Here is a 22,387-nt window from a genome sequence, read left to right as displayed (position 1 = left end):
CACTCTGAATACTGTGTGGGTGCTTCTGTTTCCCCCTATGCATTTCTTAAGTATCTAGGTGGTGGGATAAAGGTGTGTGATTGTTGCAGAGCCTCAGAGGGCCAGTGCGAGGCTGTCTGGATAGAGAATGGCCGACACCCAGTCTCCTGGCAACTGATGGCCTAGGCCCCTCTTCTGCAAAGGTGCCAGCTGAAGGTACTGGAGAACAAAGATCAGGTTGCCTCCTGGCCTAGGAAAGAGACAAAGGCCAGAGGAGGGGCTGGAGACTTTCAGTTTGGAGCTGGCTGGGGAAAGAGAGGGAGGCCCACACCTGGAGTCTGGCCTCCCTGCCCCCAAGATGGACCTGACTTAGGGGTCCTGTTTCTGTAACCTACAAGGTCTGTTTTAGACTGTGTTCCTATCATATAATAAACCTGTTTTACCTGCTGGCTGAGAGAGTCATGGCTGACTGCAGAACTGGGGTGCAGGGCCCTCTGGCTTCCCAAGGAGCCCCACCTGTGCAGACTTGCTGTGGGAAGTGCACGGTTTAAGGGGGGATGCTGAATGCTCCAAGGTCAGACCAGGAAGGTTGACGCTATGTAAGTTTATTGCCCTGGAAACAGTATGCTCACAGAGAGGAGGCATGCTCCTTCAGAGTCCTGACTGGCTTTGTATGGAGTAGTTCCAGAGCATTGCCTGGTGACTCCGTGCACTGAACATACTGCCTCCTAAGCGTTCTCAGCTGCTACTGGCCTCAAAGTTTACAGACTGAAAGAGAAGCTACTTATCAGTAAGGTTAGCTCAGGAGCATTGCTGCCACTGCACATTCCCACATGCGACAAGTGGGATACACAAGAATGGAATTATACAAGCAGTGTCAGCTGGGGCCACATTTCCTTTCTACCTTCTCTTCTTGCTGTCCTTCAATGGCAATACTTAATACTAGACTTCAAAGATTTGAAGAGAGGGTGGGGAGTGGACATAAACACTCTACGAGAACTACAGTTACTGTAAGTAACTTTCTTCTTCAAGGTGGCCTCTGTTTGCTCTGTTTCCACTTGTGGGCATTAAGTAAGCAGTACAATCTCCACTGAGGTTGGTGGAGAAGTTCTAATTTAACAGAGTACAGAAATAGCCTCCCAAATAGTGCATCAGTTTTGAGTGTCAAGTTGAGAGAGTATTAGTAAGAAATGACTAATACTATTCTCCCAAACTGGGCCTCAGATTTAGAGACTAAATTGAGGGAAACATTGCCACTTAAAAAGCATACAGTTAATTAGCAGCTCTGAAGAATACTAAGATGATGATAGAACAAGAACATGCTATAGGAATTGCCATGTGTCTAGTTCTCCATATCTCCAAGAGGTTGAATATCTGCAACATCACAAGAGTAATACATAGTGTCAAACATTTGGACAACCTTTGGGCTGTGATTGGCAGATCCCTGGTTTTCCCTCATCTGCCTGAGAAGCATGGGAAAACTAGAGTACAGAGTTTGAGCTCCTTTAAATATCAATGAGGTTAGGGGGAGATATAAACAGGCTAACTGCCCCATTTAAATGGAAATCAGGGGTCACTTTAGACAAGAATTATGAATAAAGACACAGAATCACCTTATTCTTATGGAACACAACACTGGATAAATAGAATCATATCACAAAACTTTGGACTGGTGTGATGGCTACGAAGATTATGGTCCTCAAAGATAGATGATACAGAGAACAGTTTGACTAAGGTTTGAACAGAGGCCGTGTCAGCTTTGTGAGAACAAAATTCAAGCCTACGGTGCAGGTGGTACAATACTCTCATCAATATGGGGTTACTGTAGAGTGAGTGAATACTGTCAACCCTTGCAGGAGGCTGAAAAACTGAGATAGCAGTAAAGTGCATCCTGATTCTTTTGGGGATGGCTTAAGAACAACGTGGAATAAAGCTTTGATTTTGAAGAACATGGACAGGCTCATTTGCACCCATTCATAGAAAATCTAGGATAGCTGCCTGCAATCCCTGACTCCTCCTCAGGCAGAAATTTGGGCTGTACAATTTTTTTAAATGAGCTGAAAGAGACCACACTTGCAATACCGTCCACCCGTTAGCATTGTTTGTGAAGGTATGCAAGGGCACGTAGGGTGTCAGACGACAATTTTCTTTGGTTATTTACTTATTCCTGTGGGCCTGATGCCCTCAATAGTTTTCATGCTCGAAGGAAGGGGCTGAGGTGAAGCCAGCCTGGACTTCACTATATTGGCCCTTCACAGGCAATGAAAAGGCCACTCTTTCTGGTAAAAATATCTTCCCGTTAGATGCTACAAGTCCTTGACCACCAAGTAAAAAGGAAGGCATATTTATCTTCACTAGTGACATTAGTATAAATTTTTACTAGTGCACACCAAGGCATCTTCTGACCTTATAGAATGGTGACCATGGAATGTGTGGGGTACTCAGCAACTGAGAAGAAAGGGAATCCTTTCTGCTCATAAAGGAAGATGCGACAGCCTGGAGATTTTACGCTATTTTTCTTTCTTCTTTAAATTTGCTCTGCAGTAGGGAGACAAATGCTGGGGGTTCTGAGAGGTGGAGACATACTTCCCCTACCTCTGATTGACAGATTTCATCTGCCTCTAAGGCTATAGACTGAAGTATGCAATATCATGGATTTGTAGACCTCAATACAAACAAGAAAGCTTGTAGTGGTTTCTTAGCTACTATATACATACTGTAATTTAATATTAAGATACAAAATTCTAATATTTTAAATAGCTATTTACTTACAGACTTAATTTTACAAAAATAGGCTGGGGAGAAGATTCCCTATCAGGCAACCAGCAAAGGGTGCCAAAAAGATCTTAAAGACTGCTTGTCACACTATGGGATGAAGCGCACACACTTTTTTTTTGGGGGGGGGGGCGGGGAAGGGAGAGAACCGACCACGGGACATGAAAGTTTTTATTCACAACTCAAACACACCCTTTTTCCACTTACCTAAACTTGGTCTTTTAAAGAGAGATTATCCATGAAAGGTTTCCAGTGGAAAGGAACTTTTCCGAAATTTGTGATGGTAGGGGGGAGAAGGGGGGAGAAATCAAGCCTACACAGTACACCATTTCCGTAGTTCTTTGGTCATTGCATTTATAAACTCAGTGTATGTATATATAGTGTTCAGTGGAAACTATAAACAATACTACTAACTTAGGCCTTCCTGGATTCCCAGAGTCTTAAAATTTCATGTTTCCACACCACATTTTAAATGTAATTCTGTGCATTATTTCCCATTAATGGATTATGTATAAAAACACAGCAGACTAAAGATATTCAAAACATGCATGTTAAACAAGCCTTTGTAAAACACACACTTCCACTTTTGTGAAACCCTCTCTCTTTAGAGTACTTTACAGTGAAATAACTGCCCCCTCTGGTTACAAATCAGGTGAGGTAGTCTATATAGAAAAAAATAAGATTTTGTTTTACCCCAGAAATTAACAAGATGTGGAGGAGAAAAATTTGAAGGAAACCTCAATATTAGCTATCAAGTCCTTGTTAATTCCATCAAAAATATAAGAATTCAAGTTGTACAGTGAAGCACTCAAAAAGGTTGAAATGTCAAGTTAAAGTTGCCTGTGTAATTTTAACTCCTCTTTCTAAGGCATTATAGTAGCTGGGGATTTCCAGGAATCCCTGGGTATGCTCCCTTTCTTGGCCAGGGCTAGGTAGCAGTTTGTAAGTCATAAAAGGGAAATAAGGACAACCTGAGCGGGAAACTACAGACCAGCCAAGCTTAACTTCTGTATTTGGAAAGATAATGGAGCAAATATAACCAATCAATTGCCAACACTTAGAAGATAATAAAGGTGATAAGTAACAGTCAGCATGGATTTGTCAAGAGCAAATTGTGTCAAACCAACCTGATAGCTTTCTTTGACGGGGTAACAAGTCTTGTGGATATGGTGGGGAGGGGAGAGGGAGAAGCAGTAGATGTGGTATATCTTGATTTTAGTAAGGCTTTTGATATTGTCTCGCATGATCTTCTCATAAACAAAATAGGAAAATACAATCTAGATGGAGCTACTACAAGATGTGTGCATAACTCTGTAACCCCTTTGGGGTTTAGAGAGCATGGCTCCTTTAAATCTTTTTCCTGGGGGGAGGGGAACAGTGAGAGAAAGGAGGGAAACTTGGGGGGGGGGCCCTCTGGAGGAGAGAAGGGCTGCAGCCCGCAGGCGCTCACAAAGTGAAGCAGCAGACGACCTGCCTGAAGCCTGGGAAGGACAGGGTGGCTGATCGGGGGACACCCAGAACAGAAGCCAGGAGGAGCACTGTGCCAGGGAGGAATTGCTCAAGGAGGACAGGCTGGAGCTGGATCCAGTATCACTGCTGAGCAGAGCTGAATGGGGCTGTGAGTACAGGGCTTCTGACTCTGAACTGGGAATAAGAAGGAGGCTGCTAGCTAGTTAACTGGGGATGTGGTCATTCTGTGTGGCTTTGCGGAGAGCAACAGAAGACGGCACCGGAGGGGTTTGGTTGGGGAATGTTCACTGGCGCTGAAAGATGACCAGGAGCACCCGCGACTCATCCCTGGACAGGAGCTCTGCTCAGGACTCCTGAACTCAGTGTGCAGAGACATTGCTCAGTGTCTGCCTTCCAGACTGTGCTACCACTAGGCCTGTGGGGCCTTGGTTTGGATGCAAACCTGTTATACTGCTCCGCCTATATTTCCTTTGTTGTTTCTCTCCTCTCATCCCTCTGTAAATAAGTATCTCCCTTTGTTATATCCACTGTACTTTTCTTGTGTGTGTGTTCACACTGGGTGTTTGGAAACAGGTGCCCCTGGGGTAGAAGGGATTTTTCCGGTTGCATTCCTGCATGCAGCGTCTCTGGGCCAGAGCTGCCTGCAGAGCAGACTCTGTCTTGGTCACGAGAATGCTAAATTTACAATTGGTTGGAAAATCATTCCCAGAGAATAGTTACCATTGGTTCACAGTCATGCTGGCAGGGCATAACGAATTTGATCCCACAGGGATCGGTTCTGTTCAATATCTTCATCAATGATTTAGATAATGGCATAGAGAGTACACTTATAAACTTTATGGACAATACCAAGCTGAGAGATTTGCTTTGCTTTGGAGGATAGGATTAAAATTGAAAAGGATCTGGATAAACTGAGAAATGGCCTGAAGTAAATTAGAAGGAAATTCAATAAGGACAAATGCAAAGTACTTCACTTAGGATGGAACAATCAATCAGTTGCACACATACAAAGTGGGAAATGACTGCCTAAGAAGGAGTACTGTGGAAAGGGATCTGGGAGTCATAGTGGATCACAAACTAAATATGAGTCAAGAGTGTACACCGTTGCAAAAAAGCAAACAATTCTGGGATGTATTAGCAGGAATATTGTAAGCAAGACATGAGAAGTAATTCTTCCGCTCTACTCCATGCTCATTAGACCTCAACTATAGTATTTTTATCCAGTTCTGGGCACCACCTTTCAGGAAAGATGTGGACAAACTGAAGAAAATCCAAGAACAGCAACAAAAATGATTAAAGGTCTAGAAAGCATGACCTATGAAGGAAGACTGGAAAAACTGGATTTGTTTAATCTGGAAAAGAGAAGACTCAGAGGGGACATAACAGTTTTCAAGTACTGTACATTAAAGGTTGTTACAAGGAGGAGGGAGAAAAATTGTTCTCCTTAACCTCTGAGGATAGAAAAAAAGCAATGGACTTAAATTGCAGTAAGGGCGGTTTAGGTTGGACATTAGGAAAAACTCGTTAGAGTGGTTAAGCACTGGAATAAATTCCTAGGGAGATTGCAGAATCTCCATCATTGGGGATTTTTAAGAATAGGGATGGTCTAGATAATACTTATTCCTGCCTTTGTGCAGGGGATAGACTAGAAGACCTCTCAAGGTCCCTTTCAGTTCTATGATTCTATGACAGTGATACCACGCTATCAGACGATCTCCTCATACAGCAGGCTATATTGGATTTAGGACTAGCTTTGCTCTGGAAGAGCACTGCAAAATGCACCAAACTCAGAAGAAAATCTGACCAATGTTTAAAACAATCACATACTATTTCTCAAGCACAAGGCACTTTCTACAGTTCAGATGCACAACTAGCAATTTATACTATTCTGTTCTTCTGTCTATGCAAGACAGTCCATATGTTTTTAAAAATACTCTAAACACATACAAGATATAAGTTACAAGGTTTTAGAAAAGGCTGTGCATGCCCCAAGGGGCAAAGTGCTCCCAATCTGTGTGCCTAATCGTTCAGTGGCAGGGCCCTTCCCTCCTCTCCCCCAATGTTAGGGTACCTCACATGCCCTTTAAACTACTTGTTGCTGAAGCTACAGGTCTGAAGTGGATGGGATGGGAAAGGACTTGGCTGGAGATTACCAGCACACCAACAAAGAACGTTACAAGGAAAACAGCAGACAGTTTTCTCAGATCAAATGTGATATCACTCCAGGAGCCATGGGCCTGGTTGACATTTGCTGATCTTGGTATCTGTTAATCCTCCAATGGAAGCGGGATACACGCAGATTAGTTAAGTGGACTGTTCCAACAGTATCTGCCTTTGGGCACTAGAATTTCAAGCCGTCTATAATTATTTATGCCCTGATCCTGCAAGCTGATCCAATTTGCAAAACTGGAGCCTAAAATAGATTTAACATATAGCAGTAATTTGAAAGCAATTCACTTGAAATGCGGCCATGCCACCACCCAGATCTGACATGAACCAGATAATTCTAGAATACAGTAATTTTAAAATGGGAATAGATTCCATGATAGCATAGATTAAGTAAGCTCTTGTAAAGCACAGCAAAAAACAATTTGCAACTAACTCCTTACCTTGTCCTTAGAGCCACCCAAGCAGCATCAATGTCAGCATACAGGTTCTTCTCTGTTGGTTTCCCAGAACTTGCGCCATATCCAGAATAATCATATGAGAATATGTTGCAGTTAATCCGTGAACCCAGTCCTATATAAAAACTGCTCATTTGACCTAGGTCAACAGCATTTCCATGTGAGAAGAGCAAAGTATATTTGGCGTTAGGTGAGCAACGCACAAACATACAGGCAATCCTGTTACCTTTGCTGGTTCTAGTCATGAAACACTCAATGGCATCTTTTTCTCTAGAGGAGTACTGCCAGTCTGCTCGTTCTGAAAGATGTAGAGTCCAGCGACTACCACTCTCATCACACATCAGTGTGTAAGTAGGATCAGGAGGTAAAAATGCCAGTTTGGAAGCAATTTTCCCTGGGCATGGTGGACAACAGAACAGGCAACACAGTTCACTAAAGGAAAGATTATTCATCTTCTATTCTAAAATAGGAAAAGAGAAAAATATTAATTTCAAATTACAATTCCATACAAGAACACAGTAAAATTAACATGTCATTGTAATTACAGAATACGGGAGAATGTTTTACAACAAAGGTTACTCTCTATAATCTTAAATTTGAAACTAAGATTAGCAACTTGTAACTAAGAAAATGTGTTTACAACCTTAAAATATTTTAAAATATAACTTCAGATTATTAGAGGTGAAATTTGAAAACCAATAGAGGAAAATATATTCTTAATATGTCATTAATCATGAGAATTTTTATTAAAAGAATAAAGATTATATTCCTTAAGACAAGTACAAAAATGTTGACATTAGAAATCAACTATTCACATGACTTATTTTGGCCCAGAAAGCATGGTACTGCTCCTTCCAAAAACGTCAAGTTAAAATGACAACCACTGAAAAGCCAACAACATTAAACAGTACAATGTTTCCAATGCGCTAAAGGAATAAGGATCTCATTAGCCAAGAATCACTACTGTGTTGTCAACCATTTCAAACTTATCGTGAATAACGTGATTTTTGGCCCCTACTGCAGGGAATCTTGTGATGTGCCAAGTTCCAGCCTTCAGACTATTTTAAGGATGCAAAACCAGAGACCGGTTCCTCATAGAGAGAGCACTTTAGCTTACCAGAAGTTATAAGTAAACTGCAAGACAAGAGTTCCACCCTCAGAGATGTTCCTATAATCTTCTTTCACAGACTAGACTCCTTCCTAGTCTGGGCCCAATCCGTTCCCCTGGTACGGTCCTTGTCAGTTCCAGCTTAGGTGGTAACTAGGGGATTCTTTATAACTGGCCACCCCTTTGTTCTGTTCCACTCTCTTTTATATCTTTAGCACAAATCTTTGGGAATCCTTTGTCTCTCTCGGGGGCCTTGTCTACACTACAAAGTTGCAGCGCTGGTGAGGGGGTTACAGTGCTGCAACTTAGGTGGTGTACACACTTGCACAGCACGGCCAGCGCTGCAACTCCCTGGTTGCAGCACTGGCTGTACACCCGGTCGAGCCTCGGGTGGTAGAGGATCCAGCGCTGGATCACCAGCGCTGGTCAGCAAGTGTAGACACTCACCAGCGTTTTTATTGACCTCCGTGGCATAAGCAGGTATCCCAGCATACCTTAGAAGCCTCTCTGGTAATCATGCAAGCTCCACTGCCCTGGGCTCACCTGACCCCTCCTTTAAATGCCCCGGGAATTTTAAAAATCCCCTTCCTGTTTGCTCAGCCAGGTGTGGAGTGCAATTAATCAATCAATCACTCAGCGACCATGCCTCCACGCACCAAACGAGCCCCAGCATGGACCAATGCAGAGCTGCAGGACCTCATAAGTGTTTGGGGAGAGGAGGCTGTGCAAGCACAGCTGCGCTCCAGAAGGAGAAATTATGATACCTATGGGCAGATATCGCAGCCCTTGATGAGAAGGGGTCATGAACGGGACACGTTGCAGTGCAGGGTCAAAATTAAAGAGCTGAGGAGTGCTTACTGCAAAGCTCGTGAGGGAAATCGCCGCTCAGGAGCTGCCCCCACGACCTGCCGTTTTTACCAGGAGCTGGATGCCATACTTGGGTGTGACCCCATTGCCAATCCTAGAAGCACGATGGAGAGTTCAGAGCAGGGAGAAGTGGGGGAGGTTGTAGAGGACTGCGACAGTGAGGCTACTGGCGTGGAGGGAGACACCCCGGAGTCCCAGTACACATGCAGCCAGGAGCTCTTCTCAAGCCAGGAGTAGGCTAGCCAGTCGCAGCAGCTGGAAGTTGATGGTGAGGAAGAAGCTGAGGATCGTGCTCGGGGTAAGTAGATTTTTATGTTTTGGGAGAGGAGGGTTTTGGTTATGGCTGCCTGCATGCATGCCTAAACGTGGAATAGCCCATTGATTTGCTCTATCACGTCTCTGTAATCTGCCTCGGTAATCTCTTGAAATGTTGCTGCAAGAGCGTTTGCAATTTGCATTCTCAAGTTGATCAGGAGAGCCACCGTGGTCCCTGTCCCGGTCAGGCTAACTCGTCCGATCCACTGTGCAGCGAGGGGTGGAGGGACCATGGCTGCACACAGGCAAGCTGCACAGGGGCCAGGGCGGTATCCACATTCCTGTAGAAGACCCTCCCTCTCTTCCCAGGTAACACGCAGCAGTGATATGTCTGGTAGTAGGAAACCCTGTTGAGAGTTTAGGGATAACTGAGTGCAGGGCGCCAGGTTCGCGTTTCCCCAGCCCATGGCGCTCTGTTTTTAACCCCCCCCTCCCAGCAGGTAGGCAGCCACGCGGTGCGCTCCTGTGTTCCCCGCCCACCCTCCCAGCATGTAAGCATCCACGCGGTGCGCTCCGGTGTTAGGCACCCCCCCTCCAAGCAGGCATCCAGCACCGTGGTGTGCTCCGGTGTAAGGCACCCCCCCTCCAAGCAGGCATCTAGCACCGCGGTGTGCTCCTGTGTTCCCCACCCCCCTCCAAGCAGGCATCCAGCACCGCGGTGTGCTCCGGTGTAAGGCACCCCCCCTCCAAGCAGGCATCCAGCACCGCGGTGTGCTCCTGTGTTCCCCACCCCCACTCCAAGCAGGCATCCAGCACCGTGGTGTGCTCCTGTGTTCCCCACCCCCACTCCAAGCAGGCATCCAGCACCGTGGTGTGTTCCCGTGTAAGGCACCCCCCCTCCAAGCAGGCATCCAGCACCGCGGTGTTCCCCCCCCACTCACCAGCAGGACGGCGTGAACGTGGACCAAAGAACACCCCCCCGCCCAAGCAGCTAGCTCACCACCTTCCTGTTCACTACTGTCCCCTCTTCAGGACACCAGCTACCTCCTGTACCCATTGCTGATAAACCCCAGTGACCCATTGGTCAATTCCCACTCCCAAGGGGAAATCGGGGCAAAACCATTCACCCCATTGCTCGCCATGACTTAGCTTGCCAGCCCTCTCTGTGTTATGTGAGGTACGTGAGAAGGATGCTACCAAAAGTCTAAAAAGTCCTTCAACGTGTGATAATAAACAATGTAGCCTCTGTGTATTACATGGTTCTCTCTCTCTTTTTTCTAGTGACCTTGACTACTGCAGCCGGATCACCGGCCTCACGTAGGTTGCAGAACTTGAGACGGAATCCTAGAAAATCAAAAGAGGAATTGATCAAATCTGTTATGAGCCACTACAACAGAGAAAGTAGGAAGACACAGGAATGGAGAGAGAAGACCTATGAATGGAGAAAACAGTGTACATGAATGGAGGGAAAACAGAAAGCAGGAGAAAGGAATGTCTGCAAAGAAAACCACAAAGCAGATGATAAGCCTCCTGTCTCGCCAAACTGAGTCTTTTGAGTCTATTGTAGCCATGCAGACAAATATGTACCGTGGAACCCACAGCCCTCCCAAAGCCCTCTCCTTGTGCCCCAGTATTTCCACAAAACACCTTTCTCCAGCAGCCAGTTCCTTATTATCCCAGCTGCCCCAACACACCTGTACGATCACCTACCAACCCTGATAACTAAATTCTTACCCCTGTTCACTCCACCCCATTATCGCAGCATAGTAATCTGAAGTGCAGCAGACATTTAATAGTGATCAAAATAGGACATATTCAAATCTGTGAATGTACAGTCCACCACCCCAACCCCCTTGCCTGTTATGTACTGTATGTTGAATAAGGTTTTTTTTTTCTTTTTCACTACGTATATTGTTGCTGGAAGTGGTAAATATTATACACCAAGGTAAAGCAAAGCACATCAAATGCATCAAACATTACTGTTGGCTCTCAGCATCAAATTGCTCCCTTAAAGCATCCCTAATCCTTGAAGCCCTTTCCTGGGCCTCCCTATTAGCCCTGCTCTCTGGCTGAGCAAACTCATCCTCTAGGTGTCGAACCTCGGAAGTCCATTCCTCACTGAATTTTTCACCCTTCCCTTCACAAATATTTATGGAGGGTACAGCACGCGGATATAACAGCGGTGATGCTGCTTTCCACCAAATCTAGCTTCCCATAAAGACAGCGCCAGCGTGCTTTCAAACGGCAAAAGCACACTCCACAGTCATCTGCACCGGCTCAGCCTGTAGCTGAACCGGTCCTTGCTCCTGTCAGCTTCCCTGTATATGGTTTCATAAGCCAGGGCATTAAGGGGTAAGCGGGCTCTCCAAGGATCACAGTGGGCATTTCGATGTCCCTACTGTGATCCTGCGGTCTTGGGAAAAAAGCTCCCGGCCCTCAGCCTCCTGAACAGGGAACTGTCCGAAAGATGCGTCCATCGTGTACCTTTCCAGGCCATCCTGAGTAAATGTCAGTGAAACACCCACAGTGATCCACAAGCGCTTGCAGAACACGGAGAAATACCCCTTGCGATTAACGTACTCTGATGCCAGGTGGGGGTAGTGACAGAATAGGGAATATGCGTCCCATCTATTGCCCCTCCACAGTTAGGGAACCCCATTTCTGCAAAGCCATCCACAATGTCCTGCACGTTCCCAAAAGTCATGGTTCTTCTTAGCATGGTGCGATTAATGGCTGTGCAAACTTGCATCCAGCACCATTCCAACGGTAGACTTTCCCACTCCAAGCTGGTTCACCACCCATCTGAAGCAGTCTGGAGTTGCCAGCTTCCAGATTGCAATAGCCACCGCTTCTCCACTGACAGGGCAGCTCTCAATCTCGTGTCCCTGCACCGCAGGGTAGGGGCGAGCTCAGCACACAGTGCCATGAAAGTGGCTTTTCTCATCTGAAAGTTCTGCAGCCACTGCTCGTCATCCCAGGATTGCAGGACGATTTGATCCCACCACTGAGTGCTGGTTTCCCGAGCCCAAACACGCCGGTCCACGGATCTGAGCACGTCTGTTACTGCCACAAGCAATTTACTGTCTTCACAGTGAGACGATTCAATATCATCGTCTGACTCCTCACTGTCACTGTCGCTCTCACTTTGCAGCTGAAGGAATAGCTCCACTGCCAAGCGCAATGTGCTGGCAACATTCATCAGCAAGGTCGTCAGCTGCTCAGGATCCATTTATAACAAAAGTCGCAGAAAAAGCGCTGTAGAATCACAATGCCGCCAAACTGCTCGGATGTGTAGCAAAGCACCACGGGGTGTTGGAACAGGAAGCGGAAAAGACACTCACACTTCCTTCCCCTTCCCACAAGCCACAGCGCCGAAATGGGATGAGGTGCTCTGTGGGATATCTGCCACAATGCACCACTCCCAACAGCGCTGCAAGTGCTGTAAATGTGGCCACACGCAGCGCTGGTTGGCTGTAAGTGTGGCCACCTCTGCAGTGCTGGCCCTATACAGCTGTAACTACCCAGCGCTGCAAAACTGTAAGTGTAGGACATACCCTGGGTTTCCATCCTTCCTTCTAAATGGAAAAGTACCAGGTTTAAGATGGATTCCAGTATATGTGACATGTTTGTATCACATGTCCTGTGACACTTCATTACCCATTGGTGGGCACAGGTATAGGAGAAGGCTTACAAGTAAACAGAGCCATTACCACCAATTGTTCTAATTAACGGGAGCCATCAAGATTCCAAGTCACCATTAATGGCCCATACTTTGCATAATTACAATAGGACTGCAGAGTAATACTTCATATTTCTAGCTTCAGATACAAGAATGATGGATTCAGACAAATAGAATGAACACACACAGTAGATTACAAGCTTCATAACGATACCTTACAAGAGACCTTCACATAAAGAATATTCCAGTTATATTATATTTACATAAACATATGGAGTGCAACGTCACACCATTAATTTATACCCTTTGCAAACTTTATTAGCAGCAAAGGTTTCATACCTTCTGGGGTGATAACTGTCAGATAAATCAGAGTTTGCATGCGTCACTTCAGGCAGAGCTAGGAACAGAACCCATCTACTCTGCCACAAAAACTTTCAACAGGAACATGACAAGTCAGATGCTTGTGTAACCCCCCATTAACTCAGGTAACATATAGAGCAGGGGTCGGCAACTATGACATGCGTGCCAAACATGCATGCAAGCCGATTTGAGCGGCACGCAGCTGCCTGCCGTGGTCCCGGCCACCAGCCCCACCTCAGCCCTCTCCCCCTCCGCCCACTGCTCTTCCCTGCGGGGGCAGGAGGCAGAAGCTTGGTCCTGTGGCAGCCAAGCTTTCCCTCTCCCCCCCGTCTTCCCTCAGCATGGTGCTTTCCTGCCCTCTCCTCTCCTTCCCTGCGCCAATCAGCTGATGGCCCTTGCAAGTGGGAGGGGGAAGAGCGGCAGCATGCACACAGCTCCATAGAGGACGCAGAGAGAGGTAGGGATGGAGTCTTGGGGAAGGGAGTCGAACAGGGCATATCCCTTCCAGCCCCTTGCCATGAGCCACTCAGGGCAGAGGGCTGGGAGCACCCCCACAAGCCGAGTACCCCAGCCCTCTGCCCTGACCCTCCCCACGCACCCAGCCTTCTGCCCTGCACCCCCACACCTCCCAGCCCTCTGCCCTGTACCCCAATGTCCTCTGCCCTGACCCTTGAACCCCCCCCACACCCAGCCTTCTGCCCTGCACACCCACATCTCCCAGCCCTCTGCTCTGCACCCCCAAGTCCTCTGCCCCTGACCCTTGAACCTCCCCACACCCCAGCTTCTGCCCTGCACACTCCCCACCCCTCTACCCTGAACTCCCCCACACCCCAACACACCCAGCCTTCTGTCCTGCACCCCCACAACCGCCATCCCTCTGCCCTGACCCCTGAACCCCCCACACACTCAGCCTTCTGCCCTACACCCCCCACACCCCAGCCCTCTGCCTTGATGCCTGAACCCCCCCATACACTCCAGCCTTCTGCCCTGAACCCCCCCCCCCAGTCCTGACCCCTGAACCCATCCCCCCCCCCTTAGGTCTGCGGTCCCAGCCGAAGGACCTGCTCAGACCGCTGCCAGCCTAGGTGAACAGAACCCCAGGCTGGCAGTGAACTGAGCAGGCTGGCAGTGCAAGATCAGCATTTTTAATTTAGTTTTAAATGAAGCTTCTTAAAATTTTGAAAACCTTGTTTACTTTATATATGACAATAGTTTAATTATAAAATATAGACTTATAGAAAGAGACCTTCTAAAAAGCTTAAAATGTATTACCGGCACACAAAACCTTAAATTAGACTGAATAAATGAAGACTAGGCACATCACTTCTGAAAGGTGGCCAAGCCCTGATATAGAGGGTTATCACACAGATGGTACTTCCACGCTAAGAGATTTGGTTCTTTAGCTCAAGCGATATACACCTCTAAAAACAATCCAAACTCAGAGGTTCTGGGTTCAAACCCCTCAAATGATCCAAACAGGAGCATTGTTAGTTTTCTATGCTATTTGTAACTAGACCACAATCTAATGACAGAGTCAGGAATAGAAAACAAGAATCTTGATGACCACCATTCCCATTGCTGTCTCACAAATACTTGTGTAACCCACTGGCAGTGTCCAAATTTACTTCTAAATATAATGCTTTGCAGTATAAAATTATTTCAATAGTTACTCCAGGATACTTACACTATCCATTATACATGTACATATTTTTCACTCTCACATAGGTGGTCAGTGGGATATCACATCCCTCACTCCACTTTTGTAAGGCTTTAGATATGACCTTTGTAAGTGTGGTTGAATCCAGTATACTAACTAGGTACCCACATCTTGGACATGAGCATTCCCCATTCCAGGTCAAATATTTAGTCATGTATGTTACCACAAAATGTGTTGGAGGTACCCTTCTCCTCGGGTGATCAATACAGATGTCTTTAGAGCAGGTTAGGAGTACCACTATCACTATCCAATAGTTTGTTTAGTATGTACTCCTGGGGTAATTCTGCTCCAAAATATTAAAAGTTCTACACACAATATTTAAAATTCTGCGTATATTTTATCTGTCACAACACAATATAATCATGTCAGTTTCAATTATGTTGGTAATTTATTTCACAATACCTGCCAGAAAGTATGTCTGTAACAATACAGGCAACAAAAAAGATCCAAGAATTGTTTTATGACAAATAGATTCCTTACTAGGCATATTAATACAGAACTGTGAGTAATAATTCATTTAAATTACAATACAGAAACGTATTTCCCACACCCCTCATAAGCAGTGCAAACACTTGGGGGAGTAAGGAGTAACAGAGGAGCAGAGGGAGAGGGAAGTAATTGCTGGGAAGGAGCCTGGGAGTGAACCTAGAAAGTTGTTGGGTGAGGGAAATATGGAATAGGTTTTTTGGGGGTGGGTGGGAGGGAGGGATTGTTAGTGAGTTGGGAAGCCTCCCCCATGCAGACTCTGGCTGACCCACAGCCTCTCCCATTCAGTCAGGCACATCTACCGTTGTACCCATGTGTTCTTGCATTCCCTTTCCTGATTCAGTCACGTATAGCCATACGTGTCCCCATGTGACCTTGCCTCTCAATTCAGCCACCCCCTCCCAACATCTCTGCACCTCACTCTTCCTCATCCCTATATGTCCTTCACCCGCCTCATCCCCACGTGGTCCTGCACCCCCACTCCCATTCAGCCTCTGGCTCAATGTCATCCCACTAGCTCCTCTGCCTCTCCCGCACACTAGCCCTTCTGAACCCCAGTTTGTGTGACCCCAGCAGTCCTGTGCGACTCCCCATATCCCATGCCGCCTCACCTGTCCCTGCCGGCAGGGTGCTGTGAGGAAGGCAGCCTCTTCCCCCTCCCTCTCTGCAGCTGGCTGCTCCAGCTCATGAACTAGCCTCCCCTCTCTTCTGGAACCTCATCAGTGCCTGGTGTACAAAAGGTGTAATTGCAATGTGACCCCTCTCAGCTAGAATCGATTATTCTGGGGGGAGTGGGGGTGGAAGAGATGTAAACAAAACAAACCTGTGGGGGACACTGATTCTGTGCTTGCACAGTGATGCAGAATTCCCCGAGGAGTAAGTATGGATATTTAGCACAAGAGAAGCATTGTACTTGTCACAGGCCAAGTTAAGATAGAGCTCAAGGAAGTTCAACAAGGTACAAATATGTTTGCAGTGTCAACATTTCCATTTCTAAGATATGTGCTCAAAATTTAGAACAATAAGAAACTAAATATATTTAAAAACATGAGAAAATCTAAGATTTATGTTTATCTTATTACAAAAGTAGAAAACTTCTGAAGTATAGTTTAAAACTTCACTGCATAAGCTTGCATTATTGCACCAGTACAGTCTCAGAATCATAGAACCAACTTGCCCATCCCCCTTTCTACTGGACAGTTTTTAAAGCATGAATAGCCTGCTTGTTAAAACTAATCTCTTCTAAGCTTCAAATGAATAATAAACTGTTACACCAAGGCAATTTTAATGTCCTGCTTTGCAGGCTAAAATCTAATCCAATCTTCAGCAATTAACCTTTTCAGTAGAGCTGAAGAAGGGGGAAAAAAAAGATAGGTCAGTCTAATGATTGAGAACATCCCAAATGTTTATCTTGAGCTCTTAGAATGCTTGAAGTGTAATTGCTTTACATAGGCAATTTTTTCCCTCCCAGATCTATAAAAAGTAGTACACCCAATATCTCCTCCCCAAAAAGCTTAACTAAGGATACGCCTACACTGTGAAATTGTTGACAAAACTTTTGTATTTCACGGGTACTCAAAAAAGCCACTCTCACGAAAGATAAAAGTTTTGCCAATGCAAACGGCAGAGTGGAACATGATTTTGGTGGCAGAAGCGCTCTCCTGCGGACAAGGCTAATGCCGCTCACGTAGCTGGAAGTATTTTGTCAGCAAGAGTGCAGATAAAAGTACCGACAAAGAGTGTTTACACACGCTGAATTTCAGCGACAAGGCTGTGTCGACACAGCCCTGTCACTAAAAGCTGCGTGGTGTAGACAAGCCCAAAGTTTACAATGTCTCCCAAATGCTGTAAACACCTGTGTTGTGCATAACCTTATTCATGTGAATAGTTCCATTGGCTACTTCAGAAAGACTACTGATAGGAATAAAGTTAAGCATCTAAATATATATTTGCAAAGTTCTCGATGGGGGATTTAAGACAATACTAAAAATATGCAATAGTTACACTATGCAACATATTTAAACTGTTTTAATTTTTTTCCCCCATTCTTATTTTAGCAGCATACATTTGGACTATTCCACAACTTTCTTCATCCTTTCCTAAAATGTTGAAAGTAGACAAATGAAGACTAAAACTACAACAGAATTTACACAACAATCCAATAGTTAAAATCCCTTTCCAGTTACATAATGCATTACTGTGGAAATATATGAATAAACATCCTTAAACTAATTTTACAAGAAAGGGAATAACATATGTGACAATGTAGTGAGAAATAGCTATAGGAAATTAGTGCCCAATTAAAAAGATAAAGGCCACAGACCAACAGAGCTATAAAGAATGAACGAACACAATGGATCCACAGAAGAACATGGAGGAAGCCTGAAAACTAAAATTAAAAATAAATAAAACACACACACACACTATGTAGTTATTCTGTTATTTTCAAGTACTTCTCGAAGATACACTTTTACCCCAATATAACGCTGTCCTCAGGAGCCAAAAAATCTTACCGTTATAGGTGAAACCACATTATATCGAACTTGCTTTGATCCACCGGAATGTGCAGTCCCTTCCCCCTAGAGTGCTATTTTACTGCATTATATCCAAATTTCTGTTATATTGGGTCGCATTATGTTGGGGTAGAGGTGTATGAATAGCCTACAGTAAAACTAAATCACGATAAAGGATTAGACCAACTTTTTTTTTTGCCTTTAAATGGAAATATTCACGGAAAACTATTTATCATTATCATAGCTAAAGAGCGACAAGGAGTCCTGTGGCACCTTATAGACTAACAGAAGTATTGGAGCATAAGCTTTCGTGGGTGAATGCCCACTTCGTCAGACGCAAGCTTAGCTAAAGAAGCACTCCAGGAAGACAAGGCCATTGTGAAGCTGTCATGGTACAATTCCCCACTCTGAACCTTAGCGTCCAAAAGATGGGGTACCAGCATGAATTCCTCTAAGCTCAATTACCAGCTTAGAACTTGTAGCGCTGCCACCAACCAGGAATTACAGTGCCTGGTACACTCTGGTCCCCCCCAAACCTTGCCCGGGGACCCCCAAGACCCAGTCCCTCTGGATCTTGACACAAGGAAAGTAAACCCGAACTTCACTGTTGCCTCTCCCAGACTTCCCCTCTCCCTGGGTTACCCTGGAAGACCATTGTGATTCAAACCCCTTGAATCCTGAAACAGAGAGGAAAATGCACCTTCCCCCCTCCTTCTCTCTTCCCCTCCCAGATTCTTCCTGAGAGAAAATAATCCTGCCACAGAGAGAAATCAGCCTCTCTCTCTCTTCCCTCCTTTCTCCCCACCAATTCCCTGGTGAATCCAGACCCAGTCCCCTGGGATCTCACCAGAATAAAAAAAAAAATAGGTTATTAAACAAGAAAAGCTTTTAATTAAAGAAGGAAAAACAGTAAAAATTATCTTTGTAAATTTAAGACGGAATAGGTACAGGGTCTTTCGGCTATAGACACTGGGAACACCCTCCCAGCCTAAATATACAAGTACAAATTAAAATCTTTTCAGCAAAATACCAATTTGAACTCCTTTCAGCCAAATACACATCTGAACTCCTTCCAACCAAATACACATTTGCAAATAAAGAAAACAAACATAAGCCTAACTCGCTTTATATATCTAGTACTCACTATTCTGAATCTATAAGAACCTGTATCAGGGAGATTGGAGAGAAACCTGGTTGCATGTCTGGTCCCTCTGAGCCCCCACAGTGAACAACAACCAAAACTAACAGCACAGCACAAAAACTTCCCTCCTTCAAGATTTGAAAGTATCCAGTCCTCTGATTGGTCCTCTGGTCAGGTGACAGCCAGGCTCACTGTTCTTGTTAACCCCTTCCAGGCAAAGAGATATAAAGTACTTCTGTGCTATTAACTTTTCTTATCTGTTTATGACAGAAGCTAAATGAATTATTTGTATCAGTCTTCACTGCAGAGGATATGGGAGATTCCCACACCTGAGCCAAAGCCATTCTCTTTAGGTGAAGAATCTGAGGAACTGTTCCAAATTGAAGTGTCAGTAGAGGTTTGGGAACAAATAATAAATTAACCACTAAAAAAAAAAAAATAATAAAAAAATAAAAATCATTAGATAGTATTCACTCAAGTGTTCTGAAGAAAGTCAAACATGAAATTGCAGAACTATTAACTCTGGTATAAAACCTATCACTTAAATCAGCCTCCCTACCAGATGAATTGAGGATAGCTAACATAACTCTTATTTTAAAAAAGGCTCTAGAGCCAAGTCAGGCAGTTACATATCAGTGAGCCTAATTTCAATACCAGGCAAATTGGTTGAAATTGTAGTAGAGAACAGAATGATCAGACACAGATATGAACATAATATGTTGGGGAAGAGTCAACACAACTTTTGTAAACAGAAACCATGCCTCACCAACTAGAATTATTTGAGGGAGTCAACAGCAGATGGACAATGAACCTTGGTATTAGGAAAGGGATAGATAAGATCTAATATATCATAATATCTCTATATAAATCCATGGTACAACCATACCTTGAATACTGCATATGGTTCTGGTTGCCCCATCTCAGAAAGATATATTAGAATTGGAAAAGGTACAGGAAGGGCAACAAGAGAGAGTAGGATATAGAACAGCTTCCATATGAGGAGAGATTAAAAAGACTTCAATTTAGAGAAAAAATGACTAAGATGGAAATATGTTAGAGGTCTATTAAATCATAAATGGCATGGAGAGTGTGTATAAGGAAGCGTTATTATGCCTTCACATAACACAAGAACTGGTGCCACCCAATGAAGTTAATAGGCAGAAGTTTTAAAATTAATACAAAGAAGTACCTCTTCTACACGTTGACTGTGTGTTGTGTGAACTCATTGTCAGGGAAGGCTGTAAAGGCTAAAGCTTTAACTGGGCTTGAAACAGAATTAGATAAATTCATGAAGGACAGGTCCACCAACACCTATGAGCCAAGATGGTCAGAAACACAACCACACACCCTGGGTGTCCCTAAAACTGTGACTGTCAGAATCCAGGATCGATCACTCGATAACTGCCCTGTTCTGTTCATTTCCTTTGAAGCATCTGGCACTGGCCCATAAGAATACAGGGGGCTAGATGGATCTTTGGTTTGACCCAGTATGGCCATTCTTATGTTCTTGTGGCTGTATGGTTTTACTATACTCAATAATATTAAAAAGTATGAGAAAAAACCTATCTTGCACTGACTGTCCAATAAAGAATTCCCTAACTGGTAGCAGCCACTCTTGCAGGATATTTCACACGTTTTACACAGCTCTAGGGGTCTATTTTGGGGTGGGGATGGAGAAAGAGTCAGAGGAAACAACAGACAGCTAAAAAAACAAAAAACAAAACCACAAACAGAAAAGCAATCCCCAGAAGATCCCAGATATACACAAATGTGGGATTAAATCAGATTACATAATGTTTGTGTTCTGTAAGCAAGACACTGCACTATAGTATTCTTCACCTTAAAACAATCTGCACATTGACAGCCACTGAAGTACTACATTGTTGGCAATTCAGTGCCTCAAACTGGTACCTCATTACACCATTTAAGGCACAAATAATAAAGAAAAATATACATTCAAACACACAAATCAGTTTTAAAGATTATATTTTGGTTTTAGTATAGTTAATATTCTGAAAGTAACTGAAATCTGTCTGCAAGATAAACTGTGGCAAAATAACCTTTTTCATACTTTTTCTTCCATGGGAAACTAAAATCTAAAAACTGGTCAAATCAAGACAACCAAAAAGTCATCTTCACATTTTCCAAAACACCCAATTTTTAGTCACTCCATTAAAACAAAAGACAATTTATATATACACAAAAAGCTACCTGAATCTACTAAAAGACAAAAATCAGATATGCATTTTATGGTCATTCTCCCAATTCATCGATTTTAAAAATGAAGTATTTGACTTCTCTCCACCCATAGTTCACAGCTCAGTTTACTTAGAAACAATACAGTCCCCACCATCCCCAAACCAGACACGGATTAGAAATACCTCGTCCCCTGCCTGTTAGCTACATTTCAGTCACCCACCCGCCCAGTGTATGAGATAAGCCGCAGCTGCGTTTCAAATATTGATTTAGACTCTTTCCCCATGACTGTCGGAGCTGCTGCTGCTCACACCGGAGGGTGGAGGCAGCAGGCTCCCCAGTTGCGCCGGCTAAGGAGAAGGAAGGGGGAGGCCGCCCCCGGGGCCGCAGAGAGGAGCGAACAGCCCGCAGCAGGGAGGGCGGGAGAGCACCTAGGGATCGCATCTAACTAAAAGCCCCCCCGTTCACCCTACCCACGGGGCCGTTACACCTCCCCGCAGGGCCCCATTCTCCGCGCCCCCCGAGACCTCCCCCGGCCGCAGGAAGCCGAAACCAACTCGCTCCACAGCGCCGCGCCGCCAGCCCACCCCTTCGCTGTGCCCCGGCGGTGAGCGCGCTGCCCCACTCGGGGCGACCAGAGACCGAGCTCCCCTGCGGACACGCACCGCCCAGCCCGAGCCTCCGGGCCCGCGCACAGAGCGCCCCGCACTGCGGGAGCGACCAGTGAGTAGGTTCGAGCAAGCACCTGCCTCCGTCTGACGTTGGTCCTGTAGCGTGACCGCGTCTGGGTCCCTGTGGGGCTGCAGCCCCGTCAGGCCCCCCCAACCGCCGCCGTTCGAACGCCGGGGACGTGCCGAGTAACGGCTCCGCTCAGCTCTGTCAGCGCGGCGGCCTGCAGCAGCGCGGGAACCCGAGCCGCTCGCACGCCCGGCGGGACACTAAGAGGACGAGGGCCCGGCTTCTAAGCGGCCCTCGCCAGACTCCCTCCCCGCCTCGCTGACTGGACTGAATTAATCGGGACTTGGGCAGAGCAAAGGACGGTTTAGTGGCCAAGGGGCGGTAGGTTGGGAACAGGCCCTCATTGACCGGCGCCCGGCCACAACGCACCAATGAGATTGCAGCGAGACTAGGGCCAATGAGGAAGCACAAGAAATCCAGAGGGGAGCAAATCCCGGCATACAAAGCAGCCGATTGACATTGATCCCCGGCCAATAAGA

At 45.4% G+C, this 22,387-nt stretch overlaps 1 protein-coding gene across 1 annotated transcript in view; it reads right to left on the bottom strand.

Annotated features, from left to right (window-relative positions):
- ABHD17B (abhydrolase domain containing 17B) overlaps positions 1–22,285 on the bottom strand; it is a 33,027-nt gene extending 10,742 nt beyond the window's left edge. Inside the window, 2 exon segments of the mRNA XM_030567104.1 lie at positions 6,834–7,308; positions 21,920–22,285. Of these exon segments, the coding sequence (XP_030422964.1) occupies positions 6,834–7,300 (467 nt within the window). The 5' untranslated portion in view covers positions 7,301–7,308; positions 21,920–22,285.
- Positions 22,286–22,387: the final 102 nt, after the last annotated feature.

The sequence above is a fragment of the Gopherus evgoodei genome, chromosome 6 (assembly GCF_007399415.2).
Source record: "Gopherus evgoodei ecotype Sinaloan lineage chromosome 6, rGopEvg1_v1.p, whole genome shotgun sequence".
In the NCBI taxonomy this organism is placed as follows: Eukaryota; Metazoa; Chordata; order Testudines; family Testudinidae; genus Gopherus; species Gopherus evgoodei.
This window is presented reverse-complemented; position numbering and strand designations above follow the sequence as displayed.